The 25,374-nt window shown below is 43.3% G+C and overlaps 1 protein-coding gene across 4 annotated transcripts in view; it reads left to right on the forward strand.

Moving 5' to 3' along the window:
• ntm (neurotrimin) overlaps positions 1–25,374 on the forward strand; it is a 284,096-nt gene that overhangs the window by 215,336 nt on the left and 43,386 nt on the right. For all 4 annotated transcript variants that reach the window (XM_049017733.1, XM_049017732.1, XM_049017734.1 and 1 more), the window contains one exon: positions 21,722–21,954. In XM_049017733.1, the coding sequence (XP_048873690.1) occupies positions 21,722–21,954 (233 nt within the window). The remainder of the gene's footprint in view (positions 1–21,721; positions 21,955–25,374) is intronic.

The following is a 25,374-nucleotide window of genomic DNA, read 5'->3' on the forward strand; positions in this document are numbered from 1 at the left end:
TGGGAAATAAGATGAGCGAGGACACTGGGTTGGCCCATAAATTACTTATTTCTTTTAGCGGGGCATCCGGAAATTGAGGTGACTCCGTGTTTTCCCCCACCCTGCCCACGGGGCTTTGGCGGGGGTGGAGCACCTAGGCCAGGGGCAGAACTGCGCCCCTCTGGGTCAGAGGCAGTTATTGGGGTCCGATGCTGTATTCTTAAGTGGTGAGCATCCTCTGTGGTCATGAGGTCATCGGAGCCCATGTGAATACCTGCATTATGTTACCACAGATGTTACACTGGAATCAGGAGGGGTACTGGCCCCCGCTGAAAGCTGATTGGCCCCTGGAGTGACCCCTCCCCTTTCAGTCACAGATTAAAAGCTTCTTATACTCCCCACCTTAAAAATTCCTAGAATCACCCCTGATGCACTGTGGTACAAATTCCTGCATGTTAAGAACAACAAGAATGACAAATTTACATTTTTAATAAACAGCAGTTTTTGATTCACTGTATAAGACTGTAATGTATTGACTGTATAATTTATATTCTGCTGTATGTTGTCTGTGGCCACTGAATGTTGGAATGTAACTGTGTAATTATCCATCCATCCATTTTCCAAACCGCTTATCCTACTGGGTCGCGGGGGGTCCGGAGCCTATCCCGGAAGCAATGGGCACGAGGCAGGGAACAACCCAGGATGGGGGGGCAGCCCCTCGCAGGGCACACTCACACACCATTCACTCACACATGCACTCCTATGGGCAATTTAGCAAGTCCAATTAGCCTCAGCATGTTTTTGGACTGTGGGGGGAAACCGGACAACCCGGAGGAAACCCCACGACGACATGGGGAGAACATGCAAACTCCACACACATGTGACCCAGTGGAGACTCGAACCCGGGTCCCAGAGGTGTGAGGCAACAGTGCTAACCACTGCACCACCATGCCGCCCCCCTGTGTAATTATATGAATTATAAATGTATAAAAGATACAAATCAGGTGCTGTGCATAGCTAGTTATGTTATTTAGATATATCTTGATGTTATTTTGATGTATCGTGACATATCTGCATTCATGGAAATAAAAAATAAACAGCTAGCATGTGTAGGTAGTCTGGAGGAGTGGTATATATTAACAGCGCATATACTATTAATAATTCAAGTTGTCACCTTCACTTGGTTCTGCGAGTGTTTCTCTCTTCCTTAGAAGAACAGAAGGAGCCTCGTCTTCAGCACCCGGTGCTTGTTAGACGCCTCACCGCAAAGAACGACAGTACCGCCACCTTGATTTCCAAAGACCAATTTAAACCGCATGTGGCATTATCAAAACTGGCGGCCAACGTGATTCCTGGACATTCCTGACTACAGTCACCTGGGCAACAAGCGTGAGCAGTAACGAGCTTTAGAGCTGCCTGCTCAGATAATTAAATTGCATCCGTCGCAATCCAGTCCTTTTATTTCTGTTCTTCCGTTTTCTTATGGATCGCATGTTACTGATTAATTAGTCCGAACTGTATTCTAATGGAGTGGCTGTGATTGCAAATGAAGTATCAATACCAGGCATTGAGGTGAAGTTTAGGATGAGGAATTCCTGCAGACGGAAATCATAATGAACGTCGAGACATAGGACTGCCAGAGCTCACGTATTTGAATGAATAGCAATTATTGCTGCAGAAAACCCTTATGATTCTGCATCCACTGAGTCTGCACACTTCAGTCGTAATCCTGTTTAAAGCTTTCACTGAACAATTACGCCATAGTCCGATGCACTTTCTTAATGCCTATTTCATCTTCCCTGTTCTCTCCTCCATCGTATTCTTGCCGATTAGAAAACAGTAGGGTGAGACAAATTCTTGGAAGGTCACAGAGCAAGCAGAGACTGTAATATATAATATACTAGGGGAGGAAAAAAGAGAAACAGAACACAGGCCATTCATAAAAGGAACGATACACTTGCATCCCAAAGCCATTTAACGTATCTTTACCGATGCTGGAAATAGTTATGCGTGTTTATGCACAGCGGCCGGATATATGGGTGTAATTTAACGCACGATTTCCATGCTGGCCTCAATTAACAGAGGCACGGAAGTGTCATCACGGTATCAGAGTTTATGGGGCCACGTAAGCAGCCTCTTGGGCAAAGCATGCACCCTGTGTCCTCATGCTGAGCGGCATGACTGTGTCTCTTAAGATTAGCTAATGCTAAAGGTTAGCAAATAGTTCCTACGAAAAATGCAGCTCTCATTCCCCGTCGTTTTCACACGAGGCCTGATCGCTCCACAATTCTGTCTGGCTCCATTCTGAGGGCGAACCCCTAACGCTAGTTTTACCTGCCTGCCACGGCCACCCCTTTGAGCCCTTGCCCAACCTTCATAATAATATCCAGGTTCTACTGCTAGCGACACAAATATAAAATGGCCATTTATCACAACAAGGCTTCCATCCTAACCTTTGAGAGGCTGGGGGTAGTTAGTCTACATCACCGGCTTAACGAGTACCATTTATCTCAGTGAATCATTCCTTGACTGTGTGGCGTCTCGGTGATAATGAAACCTCAGCGCTCCCTAATTGAAGCAATATCATATTTCTAAAATGCACCGGAATATCGCTTTAAAAAATAATGTGTCATGGCGCGAAAAATGGTCTCCATCCTAAATTATACCTCAAATTTTAAATCACCTTTATTATAAATTATCATTATAAATTTTCTCGAGTGTACTAATGAGATTTTCTTAATATATAACCTTGTCTTCTAACACAACCTCCTTGAAAGGTATGATTTTGAGGCATTTACTTGAATTCCCTGAATATCTGTGTAAGTGTACAGATGTTTCAATTTAAAATTCTGAAAAAAGACGACCCCCCCACAGGACAACGCTTGTGGAGTTTAAACATCTGGCTGGGTTTTCTCAAGGTATCCCCACCCATCTGGTGGAGGTATTGATGCTGCGAGGACATGTCCGTCACAGTGGAGACTGACGCTCAGCCTGACAGGCGGACAGGGAAAGGAGGAGAATGATTTATTGGAGGATGCAGACGCGCTCGAACTCTTACCAGGGTATTCTCAGCCCAATCTCCTGTTTATTCACCTTGATCTTTCCATTTATTTGGAAGGGGGACCATTTGCTGAGCTTGCCACACTTCTTGCTGGGTATCGAACACCATCCACGGTATATATGAGACATTTCCCCATTCTGGCAGTCAGACACCCTCAGGAAGCCTGTCCTTAATACCTTTTAGTAGGACTGCTGTGCAGAAATTCAAAAGGCTCTGTATCCGCAGACATTATTTCAGCTGGCCGGTGGCGTAATCTGCATGACTGGGCAGGGAAGGTTTTGGCAGCTCTGGAAAAAGCCAGACCTTACTGAGTGTGGAAGAGGGAAAATGTTTTTTTTATGCACTGATTATATTTGAACAGTGTAGAAAGAAGGGTGCAGCGAAAGATATTCATTATTTATTGATTATGGATCTGTAATGAACTGTGCGACTCCACGCAGTTGTAAATGTTTACTGGTCCACACATTTCAGTTTCAACACCGGTAGTGAAGAACAACAAAATTAATTATAGCGATAATCCTGCCTCCCCACCCCTGGAACCCTGGGCATGATAAACAATTACAAAATGGATAGACGATATCAACCACGATGGTGATAATAATAATCCACTGCTTCAGAGGCTGGAATTCCAGGAAGTGAGTCCTGCTTAAGGGCTCCCGGGTTCTAGATTTCCTACAAGGCTGTGTGTAATTGGTGAAAAGCTTTCCATAGCGTGTCTGTCACAATAGAGAATTCTTTTTGCTTCATGGCAACAGAGGTCCATTGGCAGGAGGGGGGGGGCTTGTTTCTGTGGCGTTGACTTCTCGTCACGGCGCCTCTGAAGCAGTGTGTGTCGTTGCCCCCGCAGGCCATTGTGCTGAACCACGTTACCCTCAATGTGCATGATGTCATACAGTCTCTATATAACTACATCTCTGTATTGTGAGAATTGTTCACATTTTTCCTTTTAAATTGAAAAGATGAATTATTTAATTAGGTAATGTACATATTATGAATTTAACAGTTGGGATCAGAGCGCCTCACACTACAGAAAGTTCTCTTAACAGGGAAAATATTCGTGCCCTGATACCAATATCAGCTTATGGGATTGGGGTTGTTTAACATGACGTTTAATGACCCCGATGCTGATAAGTCGTTAGTGCGCGGGTGAGAGTCAGCATTGTACCCCTGAGCAGGGCATTTAACCTGAATCGCTTTAATAAAATCTTCCTTATTAATGCGTAATTTGTACACTACATGTTTTCCTTTGAGAAAACCATCTCTTAAGCATCTAAACACAATATAAGCCCACACTGTGCAGTACTTCAGAAAATCTTTAGCTCTAAAAGGCTAATACTGGCCCAGCCTGGAGTTGCATCCTATTGCACCAGGCCCTTTGGTGACTAGATTACCCACATTCCCGGACATAACTTATTTATTAAGGTTCTTACAGTTACCATTTAATTTTAGGTACTTGAATTCATAGATGCATGAGTATTGAGTGAAAATGCACAGACCCACCAAGTTATAAAAAATGTGCAAATATATAAACCTATAAAACTTGCTACAAGTAAAGATTTCAACCGTTTTCATGTGTCCATTTAAAAGAAGAACCTAATTGAGCAAACAGGAAAGAAATAACCTCATCAAAAATTGCATTCTCTTGTATGTTGTTTTCTTCTTTGCCAATGTCAGAGTGAAATAAACAAAGACGTACGTTTTTTTTTGTGCATTCATGCAAATTTCGAGAGGTTTTGTTGCATTATGTAAAATAAGAAAAGAAAATCATTCCATATGCTGTACACATTTTTGTGTTCTGAGCATTAAAAATCACGGGCCTGTTTTGTTGGAGGATTATGGTCCGTGGCTGGGATGAGCTGCAGAATTATGGGCTTGAAAGTGACCCACTTGACCTTTACAGCAAAACTGGTGGTGTTAATCTAGCAGCCGGAGTTTGGTGCTGATTGAGGGTTTGCGTGACTCGAACAAGCACTCTCAGCGTGAGATTAACACTGTCGATATCCTGGCCCTTTCTGTTAGTTTAACCGGACGATCAGGCCGCAAGTGCTCCGTAGCAATGCCATAATTGCTACGATGATTATTCACTGATAATGGATGGCAAATTTAATATTTGGTCATATTTAACGCTTCCAGTGTTGGGAGATCCGAGCTGTGAATAAAGGAGTGGGTAGAAGGTTCTGTGTGTCTGTTATACGCTCTGAAGGAGACTCGCCACCTCTTCCCATGGCTATTCATCAGTCCAGGCACACGTCTATAAAACAAAGTAGCTGCTGAAGGACATGGCGGGAGAATAGAGAAGCGGATTAAAGTGTGATAATGTGGCATAAAATCGCGCCAATCCACTCGACACTGTCAGGCGGCATCAAAACACTCTGCCTACGAAGAGAGCGGTCTGCAGATTTATCACTGATGATTCAATGGAAGGATAAAAGCGGGTCCATGAACTGTGGCGAGCAGAAACCCTTGGGTTCTTCCGCAGTGTCGATTTGTTGATGCACTTAATGGATCCCTGATTGGTCAGCATCAGAAATGAGGAGAATGTAAAACGCATTACGATAAATTCATTTATTTTTTTAACCCAAAGGTACACTGAGGGCGTACATCAGTGGGTTGGCACTGTATGTCCATGACCAGATGGTTATAGGTTTAAATCCCCCCTGGCTGGCAGAGTAGCAATATGACTGTTGAGCAAGACCCTGAACCTTGCTTCCCAGTGATGTTCCTACGCCATTGTGGAATAGGTTCTTCCTTTTACTTGTGCCTGAACATCCTTTGTTTTTTTCTGTACGCTGCTATTTGTGTTAACCTCCTCGTTCTTGCCCCGTCTCTGTAACTTTGTAATAGGAACTCACCCCGCAAAAAATATGCATTCCTTCCTCCACCCCCCCCTCCCCTTGTATGTCGCCATGACAATCATCATATATTCTAATTAACCACAGCAGCACAAACTAACTAAATAACAGAGAATAATAAACAATGTACAAGCTTGGTGAATCATATGCTTGCTGTATGCTTGTATTAGAGGAAGGGTTTTGTTGAGCGGCTGTGTGACTCTGAAGCATACAATTTGTACTCTGACAAGTATTCAGCACTCAGCGAAACCCTTCAGTGACTCTACATCTTGACACCACATTGCGTGTTCCATGTGTCATCCTGCTCTCGCTGTGAAGGACACACTGCATTGGAGATGCATTATTTCATTCTTTTCTGCCGTGCCTAGGCGACGACTGTTGTCAATTAACTTATTTAAAGTAGGAAATAAAAAGTCGAGACTAAGTAGATGCTTCTAATATTTTGAGCTAAATATTTTATCGTACGATATACAGTAACAGTCAAAAGTTTGGACTCACCTACCCATAGAACGGTTTATTTGTACTGTTCTCTGCAGTTTAGAATAATTATGAAGACATCAGTACTATAAAATAACATCTATGCAATTATACACTGACCAAAGAAGTATTAAAAATCCTTATTAAAAGTTTAATTGCTTTATTCAGCTAGACATTCTACTGGAACAATTAAGGCTAAGTACTTTGCCAAAAGGTACTACTGACTCAAAAAAAACTTTTAACACCGCTGAAGAAACTTCTTGAGTCCATCTACCATCCTGCTTCCATACATTTTGACTTGTTTACTGATCAGGGCAGATGACTGACTATTCCGTCCATTTTTAATGGCCGACATGCTGCAAAGTGGGATCAAGGCCCAGGATGCAGAGAGCACAAGGCAGGGGATTCCTTGCCTGGTCGGCAGCCCATCGCCGGCACGCATTCACACAGTGCAGGCTGTTTAGAGACCCCAGCTTGTGTATCCTGAGAAAATCCACACAAACAAAGCAAGGAGCACGCAAACACACACTACATACACAGAGGTGTGGGGGGCCATAGTACTTCCTGCCACTGAGCCTCAGCGCCACCTGCTGGAAATGATTATTCCTTTAAAATACATGCACCACTTCCAGTATCTTACCTAGAATATTGAATGATAAGAATTTAGCCGGAACTTCTGCGAAAATTCCATTATGTTCAGCGATGTGTTTATAACGAAGCTCGAACATAAAATGCTCGTGGATGTACTTTTTTCCCCTAAGCAGGCTAGCTGGCTAACCTTGTCTTGAAGTAACCTAAATAATTGCCATAACCCTAGAACAATGACAGACCTCTCTCTGCAACCAATTAGAGTTTGTCATCCCTTGGCGTGCAGCCGGGTCTGATGGCTTGGGCACGGTGCGAGGTGGGGGCAGTCAAGCTTGGAGCCAGGTCAGAGCCAAGCCTGGCCCGACACGGGCAGCCTGTGATCGATGAAGAGGAAACCATAGCTGTTATTTATAGGCATGCAAGGCGATTAGACCCAACCAGCCGATTACCCATTTTCCATGTCCTGTTGCCTGTTGCTCAGTGCCATTCAAAGGACAATGGAAATTAAAAAAAAAAAATCTCACCTGGGTAACTGTGTAACTGCAGGATTTGTTCCTGTATTTTTGTCTTTCCTCTGTTCTCTCTTTTCTATAATGCCCTTTGGAAATAAGTACTTATTTATTAACTCCTTTTATCCTACACCTAGAGGCTCTTTACATAAACCCTTGTGATTTATTTCCTCATCTTATATCCTATTGTAATACACAGTGACAATAAATGTTAGTAGATGTTTATGTCTGCCGCATGTTTCTTAATTTTTCCGAATTTATAATTACATGTTTGTGAATTGCACTCTCCTTTGTTTTTACTGATTTTTTTTTCCAGTTGATGACTTTGGCTTTCCAATGTCAGTGAAGAATATGAAAAACAATCCTGACTAATCCTGACAATCAAAGCAAAGCCTGGGAGAGCTCCCGTTTCGAGAAACTCAACCCATTTTGACTGTTGGATGTCTCTAATGGGTAACCTGGCTCATTGGACCATTTCGGATTTTACTGAGTACCAATTTGGGCATGACACCTCTTCGCCAGAGTGGGTGGATGACTTTGGAATTCTAATGGGTATTGTTTGCAAAGGGCACCTTCGTTTGCGTTCGTGTCCTTAAAAAGAAGAAGCCATTTTTTTGGGACGAGATAAGAGCCCGGAGCGTAACTGCAGATCAGTGAAAATGTATTACAGACAGGGCTGGTCACACCTCATCTTTGGCTGTGCAAATCCGAAGCGATTCATTAACAGTTGATTAATTGCGCGATCGCTTTCCGCTAATTTCCATCTCTTCGACTTTATCCGGTTTAAGTGTTAACGAGGTGACTTTCATGCTTTCATTATGTGTAATTAATAACACAATTACTCGTTTTTTTCCTCGCGTAAACAGATGTCGCTACATGTTATGGTGCTGATGTTAAACTTTTATAGAAATGGAGAAGAATTATTCTACAGGTCAGTTTATGACACTTTATCCCAGGCAGCACAGGGCACAAGGGTGGGGTACACCTTGGATGGATGCCAGCAGATTCAACCAATTGCACCGCACATACATACATACCACAGGAAACTCAGAGATGCCATTTAGCTTAGCCGCACCATTTAGCTTAGCCGTTTCTGGACTGCAGAAGGAACCCAGTTTAACACAAGAAGAATATGCAGGTGCACAAAGAGCAGAGAAGGATTAGAACCCCTAGCCCTACACGTGTGAGACAGCAGTGCTCAGTTGAATAGTTTGATGAGGATCAATTCTAGAATTTTTTTAAGCTGAAAGCACAAGAGGCACCAAAATTCATACAGAGGAACCAACCATGTCATTAGCCAATGATATGTTTTGAATCAGTGAGTGACAGGAGAAGGGGCACCACAGAGGCCAATCATTTTTCATCTGGAGTTAGTTCCCATGCAGCCCCGCCCCTGTATGCACCCCGGATTATAAAGTAATACAGTAAATATTCCATTATCTAACCTTCTTCTGAAGCAAAATAAATAAATAAATACAACATTAAATAAACATCAAATATTTTTGTACTGTTACAAAAAAAAAAAAAATTAAAATCTCAAAATGTCAATTACAGGCACTGTTGAATTGCCAGAAAGAAATTTTGGAATGGCAGAATGAATGTCTTTGGGGTAATTTTATGATCCTCTCCTAATGATTCCGAACCACATTGTCGCCCATGCGCTCAAAAGTATGGAGACGCCGGAGGGGGCTGATTGACAGGGATGCCACAGTGATATTTATGACCGTGTTTGGGTGTTACTGAGGTGCGGTTTTGTGACCAGTGCGCCGGGGACAGCGTCCTTGCTGTTCGGCATGTGCTGATGCGCAGCCTCGAGGCCCAGAGCAGCCCGCCACCGAGACTCGTGTTTTATTCATGCCTCGGAACAGCTGGAAAGCTCTGAATAATAAATCGAAAAAACTTATTAGTAAAATAGAACAGTTGGCAGACTACGGGTTAGACGCGAACAGGCACTGATTTGTCGACAGTTAACAAGGCGGTAACAACGCCTACTTGCCCCCCCCCACCCAGCAGCCCTAATAAGTGGCAGAGCCTCCTGAAACCTTTCATGTATAACCTATGAAAGCTTCCTCATGAGGCATCCGCAGAAAAGGCGATCCGCTACTTTAGGAATTTTTTATTTTCGTTCGGTTGTCTTGCTGAGCCTGAATATCAGAAGGGGTTTGCTGAGGACAGACTTCCTCCGCTCAGGTCTTCGATCGAATGGTGCTTGAATGGTCACAGTAGATTCCCGGTGGCATTAGACCAGAGGTCTCCAACTCAAATTACCTGGGGGCCTCAGGCTAGGTGGTCTTTCCCAAGAGGGAAACGGTGCTGTTTTTATGAGCAGAAACAGAAACGAGAGAAAAAGATGTAATGTCTATATTCTGCTAATCCATAAGAAAACCAAGTCTATGCAGATCACTTAAATGAAAAATAACGAACTGGGAAAGGAAAGATCAAGCCGCAGGCCAAATTTAATGATGAATTAAAAACGTGTAAGAGGCTGCATAAGAGCCAGAGATCCGGCCTGTGGGCTGGTAGTCTGAGACCTCTGGAATAGACTGTAGAGTGGAGCTGTGGATTGGGTGAAGCATTAGCATGTGGTTGCTGTCAGTGAGATTTGGTTCATATCTTAGAGGCTAAGAACCTTCTCATCAGTTCTTTAACCCAAGCTTATCCCAGACACCTGCTGGAGTTGGCCAAGATCCCATTCTTTCTGGGTTTACATAAGAAATTTACAAACAAGAGGAGGCCCATCAAGCTCATTTGGGGAGAACTTGAGAGAGCTCAGAGTTCTTAAAATCTTATCTAGCTCAGATTTAAAGGAGCCCAGGGTTTTAGCTTGTGCTACACTAGCAGGAAGACTATTCCATACTCTAACTACACGCTGTTTAAAGAAGTGCTTCCTCAAATTCATTTTAAAATGTTCTCCCGCTAATTTCCACTAATGGCCACTAGTATTTAAACTAATTTTGAAATAGCCATTTGGCTGAACAGCATCCAGACCTGTTAGAATCTTATATACCTGGATCATGTCCCCCCTTAGTCTCCTTTGCTCGAGGCTAAACAGATTCAGCTCAGCTAACCTCTCCTCATAAGACATTCCTCTAAGACCAGGAATCATTCTCGTCGCCCTACATTGCACCCTTTCCAAGGCAGCAATGTCCTTCTTAAGGTATGGTGACAAAACCTGCACACAGAATTCTAGGTGGGATCTTACCAAGGAATTATGTAATCGTAGCATCACTTCCCTTGTCTTAAACTCCACACACCTAGAGATGTAAGCCAACATCCTATTGGCCTTTTTTATCGCTTCCCTACACTGGCGAGAGTGGGACATGGAAGCATCAACATACACACTGAGGTCTTTCTCGTAATCGGCTACCTTTATTTCCGTGGAACCCATGAAATATCTGTACTTTATATTTCTGCTCCTTGTATGGATTACCTTACATTTATCTATGTTAAATTTCATCTGCCAGGTATCAGCCCAGTTGCTAATTAAATCCAGATCTCTCTGCTGCTAGATCAGTATCTGCTACACCACCCACCTTCGTGTCGTCTGCAAATTTAACCAGTTTACTGTACGCATTGATTTAAATATCGTTAATGTAAATTAGGAACAATAGTGGTCCTAAAATTGAACCCTGCGGTACTCCACTATGAACGCAGGCCCACTGTGACATTGTGCCTCTAATAACTACTCGCTGCTTCCTGTCTGTTTACTAGTAAGCTGCTACGGTTCCGAAAATCCCTGCGGCCTTGAGCTTAAGCAAGAGCCGTTATCTGGGGACAACATCAAAGTCCTTCTGGTAATCTAAGTAGATCACTTCGTAGGCCTTTTTGTGATCAATTTCTCTTGTAGCTTCCTGAATGCAGGCGTTAGCTTTAGCTGCCAACGTGCTAAGGGTGGAAACTCAAAGTTGATTGGTTAGTCGATGCTGCCAATAATTATTGGCCTACTATTGTTTAGTAAGACACTTGGAGCCAAATTGATGTGCCTGTGTCCCTGTCTCTTTAGACACTAGATAACCCTATTCCGTCTGTTTGGAGAGGGATACTGTCAGGAAACTACTACAAAAACATTTTTTTTTTGGACGACTATCTAACTTCTAAACAAGATTTGCATCCATCCATTTTCCAAACCACTTATCCTACTGGGTCGTGGGGGGTCCGGAGCCTATCCCAGAAGCTACTGTATAGGCACAAGGCAGGGAACAGCCCAGGACAGGGGGCCAGCCCATCACAGGGCACACTCACACACCATTCACTCACACATGCACTCCTATGGGCAATTTAGTAACTCCAATTAGCCTTAGCATGTTTTTGGACTGTGGGGGTAAACCAGAGTACCTGGAGGAAACCCCACGACGACATGGGGAGAACATGCAAACTCCACATACATGTGACCCAGGCGGAGACTCGAACCCAAGTCCCAGAGGTGTGAGGCAACAGTGCTGACCACTGCACCACCATGCCGCCCCTCAAGATTTCATTTTGTGCACAAATGTATCTTATTTTCCTGGCCAGGACTTACAAAGGTTAAGGTAGTATTCAATATTTTGTAATTGATAAATACAGTATCAATGGCAAAATCTGAGTCAAAAGCCAGAACACACCTATTCTCTGTTTTTCAACCAGGTAACGACCCTAAGTACGCCCCAATTTTCTGTACTACTATACAAGGAAAGAGACGGAGTGCAGTGACATGTGACCTGACCCCCACAATCCCCCGAACTAAACTCTACAAAGCTGGTGTGGGATGAGCTGGATCTAAGAGTAAGAACAGGGGTAGCCAACTTGTGCCCAGAAATTGTGGAAAATTCTTCTGGACTGTTGGGGATGCATTTCAGGTGTTTTTCAACCAGGTAACGACCCTAAGTACACCCAAATTTTCTGTACTACTATACAAGGAAAGAGACAGAGTGCAGTGACATGTGACCTGACCCCCACAATCCCCCGAACTAAACTCTACAAAGCTGGTGTGGGATGAGCTGGATCTAAGAGTAAGAACAGGGTAGCCAACTTGTGCCCAGAAATTGTGGAAAATTCTTCTGGACTGTTGGGGATGCATTTCAGGTGGCTACATCAGCTGGCTGAAAGAACGTCAAGAATCTGCAATGCCGTCATCGAAGCAAATGAGGCCTATTTTGAAGAGTCAAAAATCTGAGAGAATTTTTTGATGTTGAACACTTCTCTTGGTTATCGCAATATTTGACATGTATTACTTTATTGCTTTTAGATCTTTTAGTGTACGGCGAACAGCTAAAATAGAGACTAATGCATTAAAAGCAGGTGTGTCCACACTTTTGATTGGTACTGCCAGGGATGTTGCTAATATGCCTTTGTGAGTAGTTGGATTGTGTTAGAATCTGTGATCGTAAAATTTATAGAGATCTAGAAACGTGGCACAATAGGGTAACATATGAATGTTTTTGCAATTGGAAGGCAACTTATTGGTTCATGCAACACATTGCAACACGAGTAGTTTTTATGTTCTTTATCCGAGCTATCCTTGACCTCGGCTCAATGCGTCGCTAATCTCTGAGCAAATGTAAATCTTGTCAATGCTTAGGATTACACCAGAAAGGGCGTTGCACTCCCTGTCAACACTGATGTTCACGGCTGATGTATCAATACGAGGCACAGCAGGGAAGTGAAGGCTTTTACGTGGAGGACGGGCGGTCACGTCAACTGGGTTGAGCTGGGGGGGGGAGTGTGGGTGGGGGGAGTGCCGATGCAGAGAGTCCCCTGGCTCCCCAGTGGAGCGTTTGATCTCGGCACGTCAGCCTGCGTTGAGGACAGATGACGCAAGCCCTCCTGTGTGCACCTCACATCCTCGCTGTGATCTCGGCACGGGCGCAAACGGATGAATGGGTGCCTGTCACAAAGTGGGCTGGGGGAAAAAAAAAAAGAGTGGTTTGCTCATAATTAAGCAGCACAGAGGAGAGAGCAAAGGAAACATGGACAGGGATTTGATATATGGCCTTTCCCATACAAACCTGCTCATAGTGACGGCAGAGACTAAATCAGTGGGAGATTAAGGTCTTTAATCCTGTTCATGCAGGTATTCTAAGTTTATGGAGCAGCAGTGTGGCTCAGTGGTCAGTATTATAGCCTCACACCCCCAAGGGTGCAGGGTTGAGTCCAGCCGCAGCCCTGTGCTTTTAGAGATTCCACGTTCTCTCTGCATCAGATCGGGGTTCCCCCTGGCACTTCTGTTAGGTAAATTGTTATCTCTAAATTGTTGGTGCCCTGACCAGTCTGGTATCACATCCCCTGCCCTGTGCATTCTGGGAAATGCTCCAGGCTCACTTTGACCTTGCTCGGGATAATTGGTTATAGAAGATACCTATATGGCTGAATGGATGTAGCTTGTAGCTTGGTCTGCCCTTATTATTTGTAGTAATTGGAATAGTTGTTCTTTTCTAAAAGAGTCTAGTGAGGAAAGTGTATGTCGAAAGTTTGGTTGCCTCTTCCATTAAATAACCTATTTTTAGAGCGTTTGCCTTCTGCTTTTCAAAACATTCGACTCATACAAAATGTTTTTGCCCATGTAAGTGCTTTATCACTAGTGATGTCATCATTCGGCACATTCTGACACCTTGACCATCTTGAGAATGATGCAAAATGAAAGCGAGTGCTGCAAATAATCATATAATCATTTTCCTCCCGCATCTTTGATACTGCTAACCTGTGACACTGAATGGGTTCACATCAGCAGAAACGTTATGTCTTGTCGCAGAAGGGAGGCAATCGTGAGTGTTTGTGCGAAGGTTCATGTAAAAAATACGCTCAGTCCTGAAACGCCAGAGCTTCTGGATGCTTCCACGCTCGAGAACGAGTGTTTCTGCGCTTGAGTCTTTCATACAATCTGCCGCACAATGAATTTGTTTTTTTTTTCATTGTTCCAACAAAGCAGCAGAAACATAAATAATTACCGCAATTTGAGGACAATTTACTTACTCTATTCGTCTGGTTTTTAATGCCTTAAATGTTTTCATGTTTTACAAGTGGGAAGATAGCATAGAGAATACAAAATATTTAGTGTGGTTTGGTTTGGGTTATGGAAAGCTTAAACTAGTCTAGAAATTTTTCCAAGTACCAGTTATTGTGCTATGATCTATGTTTCAGGAATTAAGTTTGAACTGTGTTGCGGGAATTTTATGCTTGTACAGTCAAAAGCAGGCACTCTGTGTTTACCATGTGCTTTAAAAAGGATTAGGTATGAAATGCGATACTTAATTGCTGAAGTGTGTAACTTAATCTTCGTGAAGCTCAGGTTCTGCAATGCATTACTGCGGCACACACTCAGTGTGCTGAATGCAAATCTGCACTAAATCGCCCAGGGAATTCTGCTGCTAATTTTTGCTGAACTGGACATTGACAAAGTAATCTACAGGGTTTTTCAGTTCTGTTCCATATTGCCTGGTTTGGCCTGCCAGATAAAGTAAAAATAATGTAAATTGAATTGGCAATACACTCCAGCTCTGCAGGGACTAAAATAGTCAGATTCATACATCATTACGTGTGTATTTTTTAAACAAAACAGTATATTATTTGTTTTTTTCTATCATTTATATACTTTCTGGTGGTGCTGCTGCTGACACCTCACAGTCTGCATGTTCTCCCCATGTTGTGTGGATTTTTTACTCATACAACAGTTTTCTTCTGGTGACGTCTGAAGATGTACGAAATACAACCGGATGACAGTTTTTTTTTTTTTTATAAATACTGAATGTTTCGAAACAGCTGTTTTTGCTATTAAATGTTTTTCTGTATTTAGCCTCACTGGCATCATTCTCTGCGGAAAAGCAGCTGGAAGATGGATGGATGGATGATGGATTGATGGATGAAGTGTTTCAGGGGGATGTGTGCTCTGTGCAGGGGTGACTAATATATACCACACACACTGAAGTTCAGTGCTGTATAGAATGTGGTCATGTTTAAGGCCTTGAAGTATTTATGGGGGGGGGGGGGGGGGAGTTCCGTTGTTAACTGCCCGCACTGGACCCGAAGTGGGTTGTCATGGCAGCAGAGCAGTCCCTCTGTTCTGTATTTAAAGACTTCAGGCCTATGCGATCTCAGTTAAAGCCATCTGGTGACACAAGCAGTCGTCCAGGGAGCCATCTTCTGAGGGGGTGCCAGTTTCACTTTGTCTCAGATAGGGGGCGCCAGCGGAGAAGCTTGCCCAGTTCATCACGTGTGTTTCAACTGGTACTGGTTACAGCCCAAAGTGCGTATAATGTCTGATTTGTTTATGCTTTTTTTGGCAAATGGAGATTCCATAGGCATTGTGTAATTTCACTGTGAAATCCAAGCAAATTCAGATCCCCTCTCCCAATCCCTCTCGAGAAGGTTGGAGGTAGCGCGTCACCTCAAACGCAAAGTGGGTGGTTCACAACGCGCTGAACTGTGCATCCCATTTTTTTTCCTGTTTGTTTTCTTTGTTATTGCTTCATGAATGTCAGATGCAAAGTGAAGAAATATGGATGCATAAACGAGCTTCCATCTCAAAAACTCTGTGAGTGGCCCGCCGTCCCCTGGCATAATGACCGGTGGTTTGAGTGGTGGTAAACATCGCTTCTGGGGATGCCAACCCCTCTGTGTTATTGATCTGTGGGAGGAAACCTGCCCAAACACGGGGAGGACACGCAAGCTGCAGAAATACAGAGTCGGGGGGCTTTCGGGGCATCCGTGAGCGTGACCCTGGAGGCGTGTGGCTGAAATGTCGTCCCGCCCAAGAACCGTGCTGCCCACTATCTCCGGCAAGAGTAATCTGTCACAGAGAGATGAGCGGTACTCCTGACAGCAAAACGTGTTCGCCACATCATTAAAGGGAGCAGGTGGACGTATGACCAAGCCGGTATGCTTGTTTTTAAAAAGGAAAAAAAACAAAACAATTTTTTAAATAAGTCTTTCTCTGGTGTTCATTCCATCAATCGGCATAATATATCTCTGAGATGAGTGAGACAGGTCACGAGCTGGTTCTGTCAGACATTATCTAGTATTTATATGTGAATCGTGTGATATGTAAGTGCAGAGATGTGCTAAATGGAAGCAAATTTTGTGCTATCAAAAGAGATTAAACCAAAACGCTGGATATGCCAACAGTGTGACAAACAGGAAAGTCCTATGATGTTATGATCTGACGACGATTTAAACCTGCATTCTCATTCATTGCAGAAACAAGTGAACGTTAAATGAGTTCAGTGGAAACATCTCGTTTGTGGTCTTTGTTAATTGAATATTACTGTTGTTAATGAGGAGGGAATTTTTGACTGGAGGAAGGGGAGGGAGAGTCGGGATCTGAGGTGATGCAATGGGGGTCTTCTCACCCAATCATTAGCCAGATGAAAAGCGCGTTTCATCTTGGTATATCACCGACGTTATTTCTTTATTATTGCCTGCCCCCTGTGTTTCTGCCAGCCTGTCTGTGTCAGTCCACCTGCCTGTTCTGTGCCTCAGCCACCTCATCCCCCCCCCCCATCTGCCCGCCTAGCTGCCTACTTGGTCCTTAATTTGCCTGCTTACCTGTGCTGTCCCATCGTCTGCCTGCATTTGCCTCCCACTAATTTATGCGGACTTGTCCTGTCGGGGCCCTCACAGAAGGGTGGGATTTCCCCTGGAGTCTGATTCTCACAAGTTTTCTTCTCTCCGAGGGAGTTTCCTCCTGCCATTCTCACCTCAGGCTTATTCTCTGGGGACTTGGGGCCCGGAACTCTGTAAACGGCTTTGTTCCTCCTTAACAGTTCTATATAAATAAAATAGAAGTAATCTGAGTTCGAGAGGGTGGCATGGTGATGCAGCTGGTTAGCAGTGTTGCCTCACACTTGCAGAGTCTCGGGTCCGAGTGTCTGACTTGGCTCCACGTGTGCGGAGTGTGCATGTTCTGCCTCTGTCATCATGGAGTTTCTTCTGGGTTTCCACCTGCAATACAAAAACATGTTACAGTGAATTAGATTTGCCAAATTGCTCATGGGTGTGAATAGTGAGTGTGACCTGCGATGGGTTGGGCACCCATTACTGGGCTCTTCCCTGCTTTGCACCCATAGCTTCTGGGACAGGCTCCAGATCCCCGTGACCCTGAATAGGACAAGTGGGTATAGAAAATGGATGGATGGATGAATTCTAGTAGTCAGCGTCACAGTAACATCATTCCATTACAGAAATCTCATTTAATCAGAATTTATTATTGGGTAAAATGTTGTAACACCCACAGATGTCCCTGCTGAGGCAGAAGGGATGATGAAGCATAGTGCTGAGTGAAGACAGGTCAGGTTGGTTATGGGAGGAAAACAGATTGACGTTTCTGTATTACCTGCGATTCTGGTTCGGTCTGCCCGCCGCCCGCTTAGACATCTGAATGATGGAAACTGAAATCCACGTGTTTTTCCATCAGACTGAATTAAGGCTAAAAAACACATAGTAATGAGTTTGGTTTTGCTTAATGCTTTGTTTGATATTCACTTGGAGTGAATTTTATTTTAAAAGCACGTGTTTGTTTAAAAATGCCTCGCACATTCGAATAGCCACCAGTCACATATAAAATATGCATGCAATACGAAACAAGCATTTCGCTTGTAGTTAGACTTAAATGAAGAAACGAACTGAATTTTTACGTATTCTTTCAGATAATTCTGACTTTAATTCTTTTATGCACGAAAGTAATACCCTTTGAATGTTTGAACAATTAAATTGTTTTTTTTTCTTCTGCAGTGTTCATTGACGCAAAAGGACCAAAAACTGTCACATTTTTACTGAATACGGGAAAACGTTTGCTTAGTTCTAATAATTAAAAAAAAAAAAACGATTAAAACAGTTAATCATTAACGTGATTAGGAAGTAGCTGTATTTCATAATGTTCCATTATATAAAGTATTGAATCTTTAATAGTGCTAGTGCTTGCTTGATTAAAATGTTTATGGTAAAGCAAAGTGTTATGTGTTTATGTGTGACGGGAGGAGACCTCAGTTATGATTTAAGTAATTTCCCTCGGCGATTAATTTTTATCAGCGTTAATGTAGATGCCAACTGATTAAAAGTTATGTAATGAAACATTTTAAACACCTGCGATGTGATTAATGGCATTAAAGTTAGTCAGGGAGATTTGATTGTGATGCAGCTTTTCCTAACTAACTATATATTAAACCGGTCTGTCTACAATTGCAGAGTCGTTTAAACAAATTGCAGCAATTTGATTTTGGTGAACTTTGCTAATATACATTGTCAATTGCATCTCGGGTACACACTTCACTATGGGAGGAAATACGTCAGCTATTAAATTTAGCAGCAACAGTCAATTGTACAGTATCTATGGTGTGCAGCGACTAGCTTCTTTTGCAGTTTATAATAATAAAATAAAATCCATTGTTATTTCCATTTAAGAAAACGTCCCGTTTTTCATTTTGTTTTAACCATAATCACTTTGACGCACATTTATTTACAGGAAAATGCCCTACTTTGCATGTAGCTCGCCCTTGAAGCTCCGGTAATGTGTCTTCCCATGCAGCCTTGAATATTTTACGCCTTGCAATGTATCTTATTTGGTTATTCCTGGTGACAATTCCTCATGCCCCCCTATTCCGTTATTTACCATAGGGATTCATTACCAAGTTTTACGTTGCCTCTGATTTTCAAATGCATTACTAAACAAATAAATGTATTTTTTTTCCACTGTGCAGCATTGTTACCTTATTACGTGAAAGCACTTCCATTCCGTTGCGTCTTACATCTTACCTTTGGCGGTGCCCTGAATGTTGCACACTTGAAATAGTTCCTCCCCTGTCCCCCTGATAATAGATGCCCTTGGTTTCTACACTTGCAGCTAAATAAAGGCGCTCGGCTGCGTTCATTTTCGATGTATCCCTTGCGAGTTGCAGGTTGACCTTTGGAAGGGGGAAGAAATGTAAAACTTACCATAATGAGGAAGTGCTTATCGCGCTATCATGGAGAACCGTGCCGAAGATGTAACAAGATCATCTATATTAACCAATAACAGGTGAATATTTGTAAATTATAGGATAGCAGTGTAGATATCTATGGTTGTCATGATTGCAGCTTGGGCTGCGACAGACTGGCATCCCGTCCACGGTCAGTGTACAATCTACACTGTCTGGCGTGGGGTTTAAACTTTTTGTCAGTGTTGGTTAAAGGCCATGTGGTGCTGTAGGCAGGCTGCATTAATGGCATACTTCACCGCCCAGTTTCAAATTCATTGCCTTCTTTTGGGCGATAAAGTTTGCTTGGAGAAGCACGGTTGGCACCGGAGGTTTGCTAAGTTGGTGCCCCCTCAGAAGATGGTGCCTTTGGGTTGGAAGGTTGCTGATTGGTTGGGTGTTTAGATCGATGGTTCTGGGACCAGGGTTCCTTGTGTGTGAAGTTTGCATGTTGTCCCTGTGTTGTTGTGGGGTTTCCTCCAGGTGCTCTGGTCCCTCCCTGGGGTGAGTGAATGGTGTGTGAGTGTTTGTGATGAGTGGGCACCCCATCCTCCAGGATGTGCATTGATACATCCTGGTTTAATCCTGGTTCTGCTGTTAGAGAGCTACACTGCTAGGCAGACTGCTTCCGGGCTCAGAGCTTCTAAGACAGCAGTTCACAAGAACAAGGTGAAACCCTGGGAACGACCAAAGACCAGGCAGGTCAAAGGGGCGGAGTGACTTTCTAATGCCAGAGATGATCAAAAAGAATGGGAAGTATTAAGTGGTGTGAAGTGCACTGGTAGGACAGTTAGGACCTATGGAACTTGTAGAAGCCCTTAAAGGCCAATAAAGTAAGAAAGAAACCCCTCTTCAGAAGCAGGGAAGAGCCAGTCCGCACTTTGCAAAACAAACGTATATTTTACACAAATGCCTTCCCTTGAACTGAGAAATAATTGAAACAAAATACGTTGCTGAGATCTATAATTTTTTTCCGAAGCTATATGTGTGTGTGTGTGTGTGTGTGTGTGTGTGTGTGTGTGCGCCCTTTCACCGTAAATGCTGGCAGAGAGCATTGTTATAATATGTGATTAGTGCTGCTTTGTACGAGGCCTGCTCTCCCTTGACGTTACTCCCGTTTTGATGTGTCTGCACACTCTGAGGTTCTGGCCTCGCCTGGCTCTTTTCACAGCCGCTCAGACGAGAGGCGTCTTTCATAAGCCGGAGCTGTGGCAGTTCGGAAGGTCGACCCAACAATTCCGGCGGCCGAATGAAACGTATCGAGTGCAACAGGGGCTGGTGCGCCTTCTCGGCCGCTTTGCGTCGCTCTGTTCCGTGCAGGAATGTGCATGTACCAAGGGCGGAAAAATACTATATTGAAATGTTAAAGATCTCTGATGTTGCCATGGAGACGAGCCTTTACCTTAGCCAAAGTTTTTGCGACGTAAGGTATGTTGCATTCATCCTAAAGTACACGTTTCAGTATTACTCTATTTTATTAGAATTCATGATGCTTTTTTTAGTTATGTGAATATTCATAATACATTTTAATGTATATTAAAACTAACCCACTTTTTCATAGTTACAGTTCCTATTGTTAACAGCGACAATTAGCTCTGGAAAGTCTTCAATCATGAAATCATTAATGTATGAAATGAATTTAAGAATTATATATATATATATTACATCCTTGAGAACACATGAGGAACTTAAATTTGTTAATATACATTAACAAAAAAATACAATGAAAGTATGAAAACTAAAATGGAGTCCTTGGGGAAAATGAATGAGACGAGATGAAGAAGCTAGCCTCTTATGTGTGTGTTAAACGAAGATTATATGTACGCCAGTTCTTCAGGCTTTTATTGCTCTCTTAAAAGAAACCAAGGTGTTAAGCTTTTTGGGGAAAAAAAACATTTTCAAGGGACTTATTGGTGCTTTTTCAAAACAGTGAAGATACATTTCTGCAGTATTTTCTTATTCATTTTTGTTGTTGCATTGATCTAGTTAAGGTGCTACAGGTCATGATAGAGTAGAAACGGTAAAATCGCTCCTGATAGATAGGATCCTTTGGGTTACCACTCAACAGACTTAACCGGCATTCCTTAACCAGTAACTGCCCCACAAAATCAAATATGCCTTTTTTTTTGGGGTGGGCTCAGTAATATTACCCAGATGCCAGATGCATCTACATTTTATGTTATTGTAATTGTGATTCATTGTCATTTTGATGAATAAGTGCAGTTCTTTTCTTGCCATTTAATAACTCATGTAAGATCACAAACCATCCCTGAATTGATGCTAAGAAACATCCATTCTTTAATATTCAAACTTGTCACCCTGCTCTCCTTTCAGATGTCCCCAGGGCAACGCTGTGACCCACACAGCCTGGCTAAACCGTTCCAGTATACTGTACGCCGGAGAAGACAAATGGTCTGTCGATTCGAGGGTGACCTTGGTCGCTTTGACCCAAGAGGAGTTCACCATCAAGATCGAGAATGTGGACATACCAGATGAAGGCCCATATATCTGTGCCGTACAGACCCGGAGCAGACCCAGGACGACATCGGTTCACATTATCGTCCAGGGTAACGTATGAATTCTTTGAGGGTGTTTACTTATTGATAGCTTATGGGAGTTAACCCGTTCTTACTGGCCAGTAGCAGAACCAGGAAGGAGGACGGTGAGTAAGTCCATTTCACTGGAAAAGGAAGAGCGAGGAGGTTTGCTTGAACTTCAGGGAAAGCTGCTGCAGAGGTTGTGTTTTTTATGCTAAATTATACAAGACAAAGTTCCACACTTGGCAGAATTGCACTGATTTAGCTTTGACTACACTGATAAAATATTTAAAATATTACAGCGGTGTAACAAAAACAGCATTACAACATCTCTAGGGATTTTGGTCTTCGTGAACAGGATATTTCATATCAATAAATAAAAAGTTGAGCTTTTCAGTGTCGGAGCCCATATGACTGAGGAATGCACTCCTACAGGTATCATATTTATTATTTTCTGTGTAACCAAAAAATGGAGAATCAGTCTACAGTTATTCTTTGATAAAGACACTGTGTTTCGGTTTTTCTTTCTCTGATTTTTTTCCATCATTTAATGTCTAAATGTCTTTAATGTCTAAAAACCAGTTATAATTATTTATTATCTACTATTGTCTGTAATAATAATAATAATAATAATAATAATAATAATCCGGGGCGGCATGGTGCAGTGGTTAGCACTATTGCCTCACACCTCTGGGACCCGGGTTCGAGTCTCCGCCTGGGTCACATGTGTGTGGAGTTTGCATGTTCTCCCCATGTCGTCGTGGGGTTTCCTCCGGGTACTCCGGTTTCCCCCCACAGTCCAAAGACATGCTGAGGGTAATTGGAGTTCCTAATTGGAGTGACTGATGTGTGAGTGAATTGTGTGTGAGTGTGCCCTGCGATGGGCTGGCCCCCCATCCTGGGTTGTTCCCTACCTCATGCCCATTGCTTCCGGAATAGGCTCCGGACCCCCCATGACCCAGTAGGATAAGCGGTTTGGAAAATGGATGGATGGATGGATAATAATAATCCATCCATTTACTAAAACCGCTTGTCCTGTTTAGGGTCGCAGGGGGGTCTATGGGCATAAGGCAGGGAACAACCAAGGAAGGGACTCGAACCCATCGCAGGGCACAATCACACACCTGTCACTCACACATTAAGACCTATGGGCAATTTGGCAAATCGGATTAACCTCAGCATGTTTTTGGACTGTGGGGAGGAAACCCCACATCTCAGAGCAGGCGACAGTAAGACCCACTGCACCAAAGTACCACCAAATATTAATAATAACAATAATAATAATGAATTTTTATCAATCATTATTGTTTCATGCTGGTTGTTTCTTTCATGATTTCCGAGATACTAAAGAACAGCAAACTAAAGTTCTGTGCTTGTTAGAGACGGGCCATGGTTCTGGTCGTATTTTAATGGGGCAGATAATTAGAAGATGCGGGGCCCCATGATGGAGAAGAAGGACGCAGCATCGGATAACGACAGGGACAGAGAGCGGAGCGATCAGGGAGTTCGTGTGGCTCCCAGACAATTAAATGTCGATCGGCGGGTGGAAACTGCGTAGAAGGCTAAGTGCAGTAAACGTGTGTGTTGGACTTGTTGAGGGGATGAACTAATGCCATCGGTTTGTATTTCCTCCCATTTGTGACGGGGGTGTTTGTTTGCTCGTCCAGACCTTTAGGGTTATTCTGAAATGCATGTATCACTGTTCAGGACAGATGTGGCTTTTATCGCTTTTTTTTTTTTTTTTAATGCTGAGTGCAATTACCTGTGAGTGTTTAACGTTTCATCACCTGGGATCTAGAAAAATTACCATCGGCAGGAATGTCCAACTGGCCCGCTGAATGTAATTTTTCTGAGCGTTTAAAGTATTCCCTCAAGCCATTCAGATGAGGCTGCTAATAAAATAATTTCATAAAAAGTTGGAAGGAAAATAGAACACTTCACTAACCAGCTGGTGGGCTGCTCATGCAGCTGTGTTTTACAGAGGAAATTCAGGTTAAATACGTACCTCAAGGGTACCAACAGCAGGACGCATCTCTAGGCTGGAACCCGGAGCTGCTTGTTCATAAGTCTGCTTTCTTTACCGCTTCCTGCTGCCATACTGAAGTTAATTAAGGGATATACAATATTAATCTTCATAACGTCTTGTCAATTCATGATGTTTATAGTAAAAGATAAATTGCTTGGACATTGAACAGGGTCTGAATCCATAACTTCTTACCGCAGACTGGTTCTGAAGGGTTGTACCTTTGAAAATATTGTCTTTTCCCCAAGCCTGGGATATCATCAGATTTATTTAGTATCCAGTTGTGTTGAGTCGTCCATCTGGGTACTCCGGGGGCTGTAAGGCGGTTTAGGCATCAATCCACCATTGAATCCCAAATGCCATTCAACAAGGCATTTAACATGAAGTGCTTCAGTGAGTATTCTGCTGTGTCGCTGGCTAAATTGGAAGATTGCAAGTTACACAAGTTGCCCTGTGAGAGGGTATGTGGTAGGCGAATGGATATTGTAACACGACCCGACACTTGTACGGGACTTTTTCTTCACCTGCAGAAAGGGGGTGTTTTAGTCATTCATTCTTCAGAAAAAAAAGGTCTGCTGTCTTTGCTGGGCATTGCTGGGATTTCTTAAAGTGGGAGGGCATAAGAGGGGCCATGATTCATATGATGGATTTATTGACCAATGATATGTTTGGAATTGGTGAGTGACAAGGGAGTTAGCATTCCAAGGGCCAATCAGCTTTCAGCGGTGGCCCTGCCCCTGGATATTTCCTGGCTGTGTGTAACGTTATGCTGTAACTGTGCCGGCCTGTTCTCAGCAGAAATGGAATGCAGGTGGCTCCTTGCATGGGTCACATCTCTTTAGTTAGTCTTGATGGTTGCCCGTGGGGTGGCAGTTAAGGATATGGACACATGGGCTGAAGTTCGGCTGGTGAAAGACCCAAGGAGGCTGTGGTTACCAGGGACCTACTTTCTCTCCTGTTAGCTAACTGTACAGCTAAAACGTTGACCTGTGTAAGTATACAGCCAGTGGCGGCGCGGTTCCTCCCACCTGCAGGGTTGTGCAATTGATTCCTTCACCTGGCTTTGTGTCTCTGTGGTGTTTACTGAGTTGGGTCTGTTGTTTCCAGGGCTGCACTCAAAATACGTCCCCTCAACTGTTGTAAAAACTAAAATAACTACCTAGCTAGCTGGTTAGCAGAACATGCTGCTTTGGCATCTCCTGAATAAGTAGCATGTTAATTTAACATTTAGTGTGGCGACTGTTGGCGGCCTTAGGGTCCCTGTGCAAATGTGTGTATTCGGTAGATGCTAGACAACTCCTCTGGGTATTTGCATGTCCTCCCTGTGGATTGTACGTCCCTGAACTCCTGGGATGTGGTTTGGGTGACTCTGAATTGTGTGGGATTGGGGGGGTGTGTGTCCTATGATGTGCTGCCATCCCACCCAG

The sequence above is a fragment of the Brienomyrus brachyistius genome, chromosome 6 (assembly GCF_023856365.1).
Source record: "Brienomyrus brachyistius isolate T26 chromosome 6, BBRACH_0.4, whole genome shotgun sequence".
NCBI lineage: Eukaryota > Metazoa > Chordata > Actinopteri > Osteoglossiformes > Mormyridae > Brienomyrus > Brienomyrus brachyistius.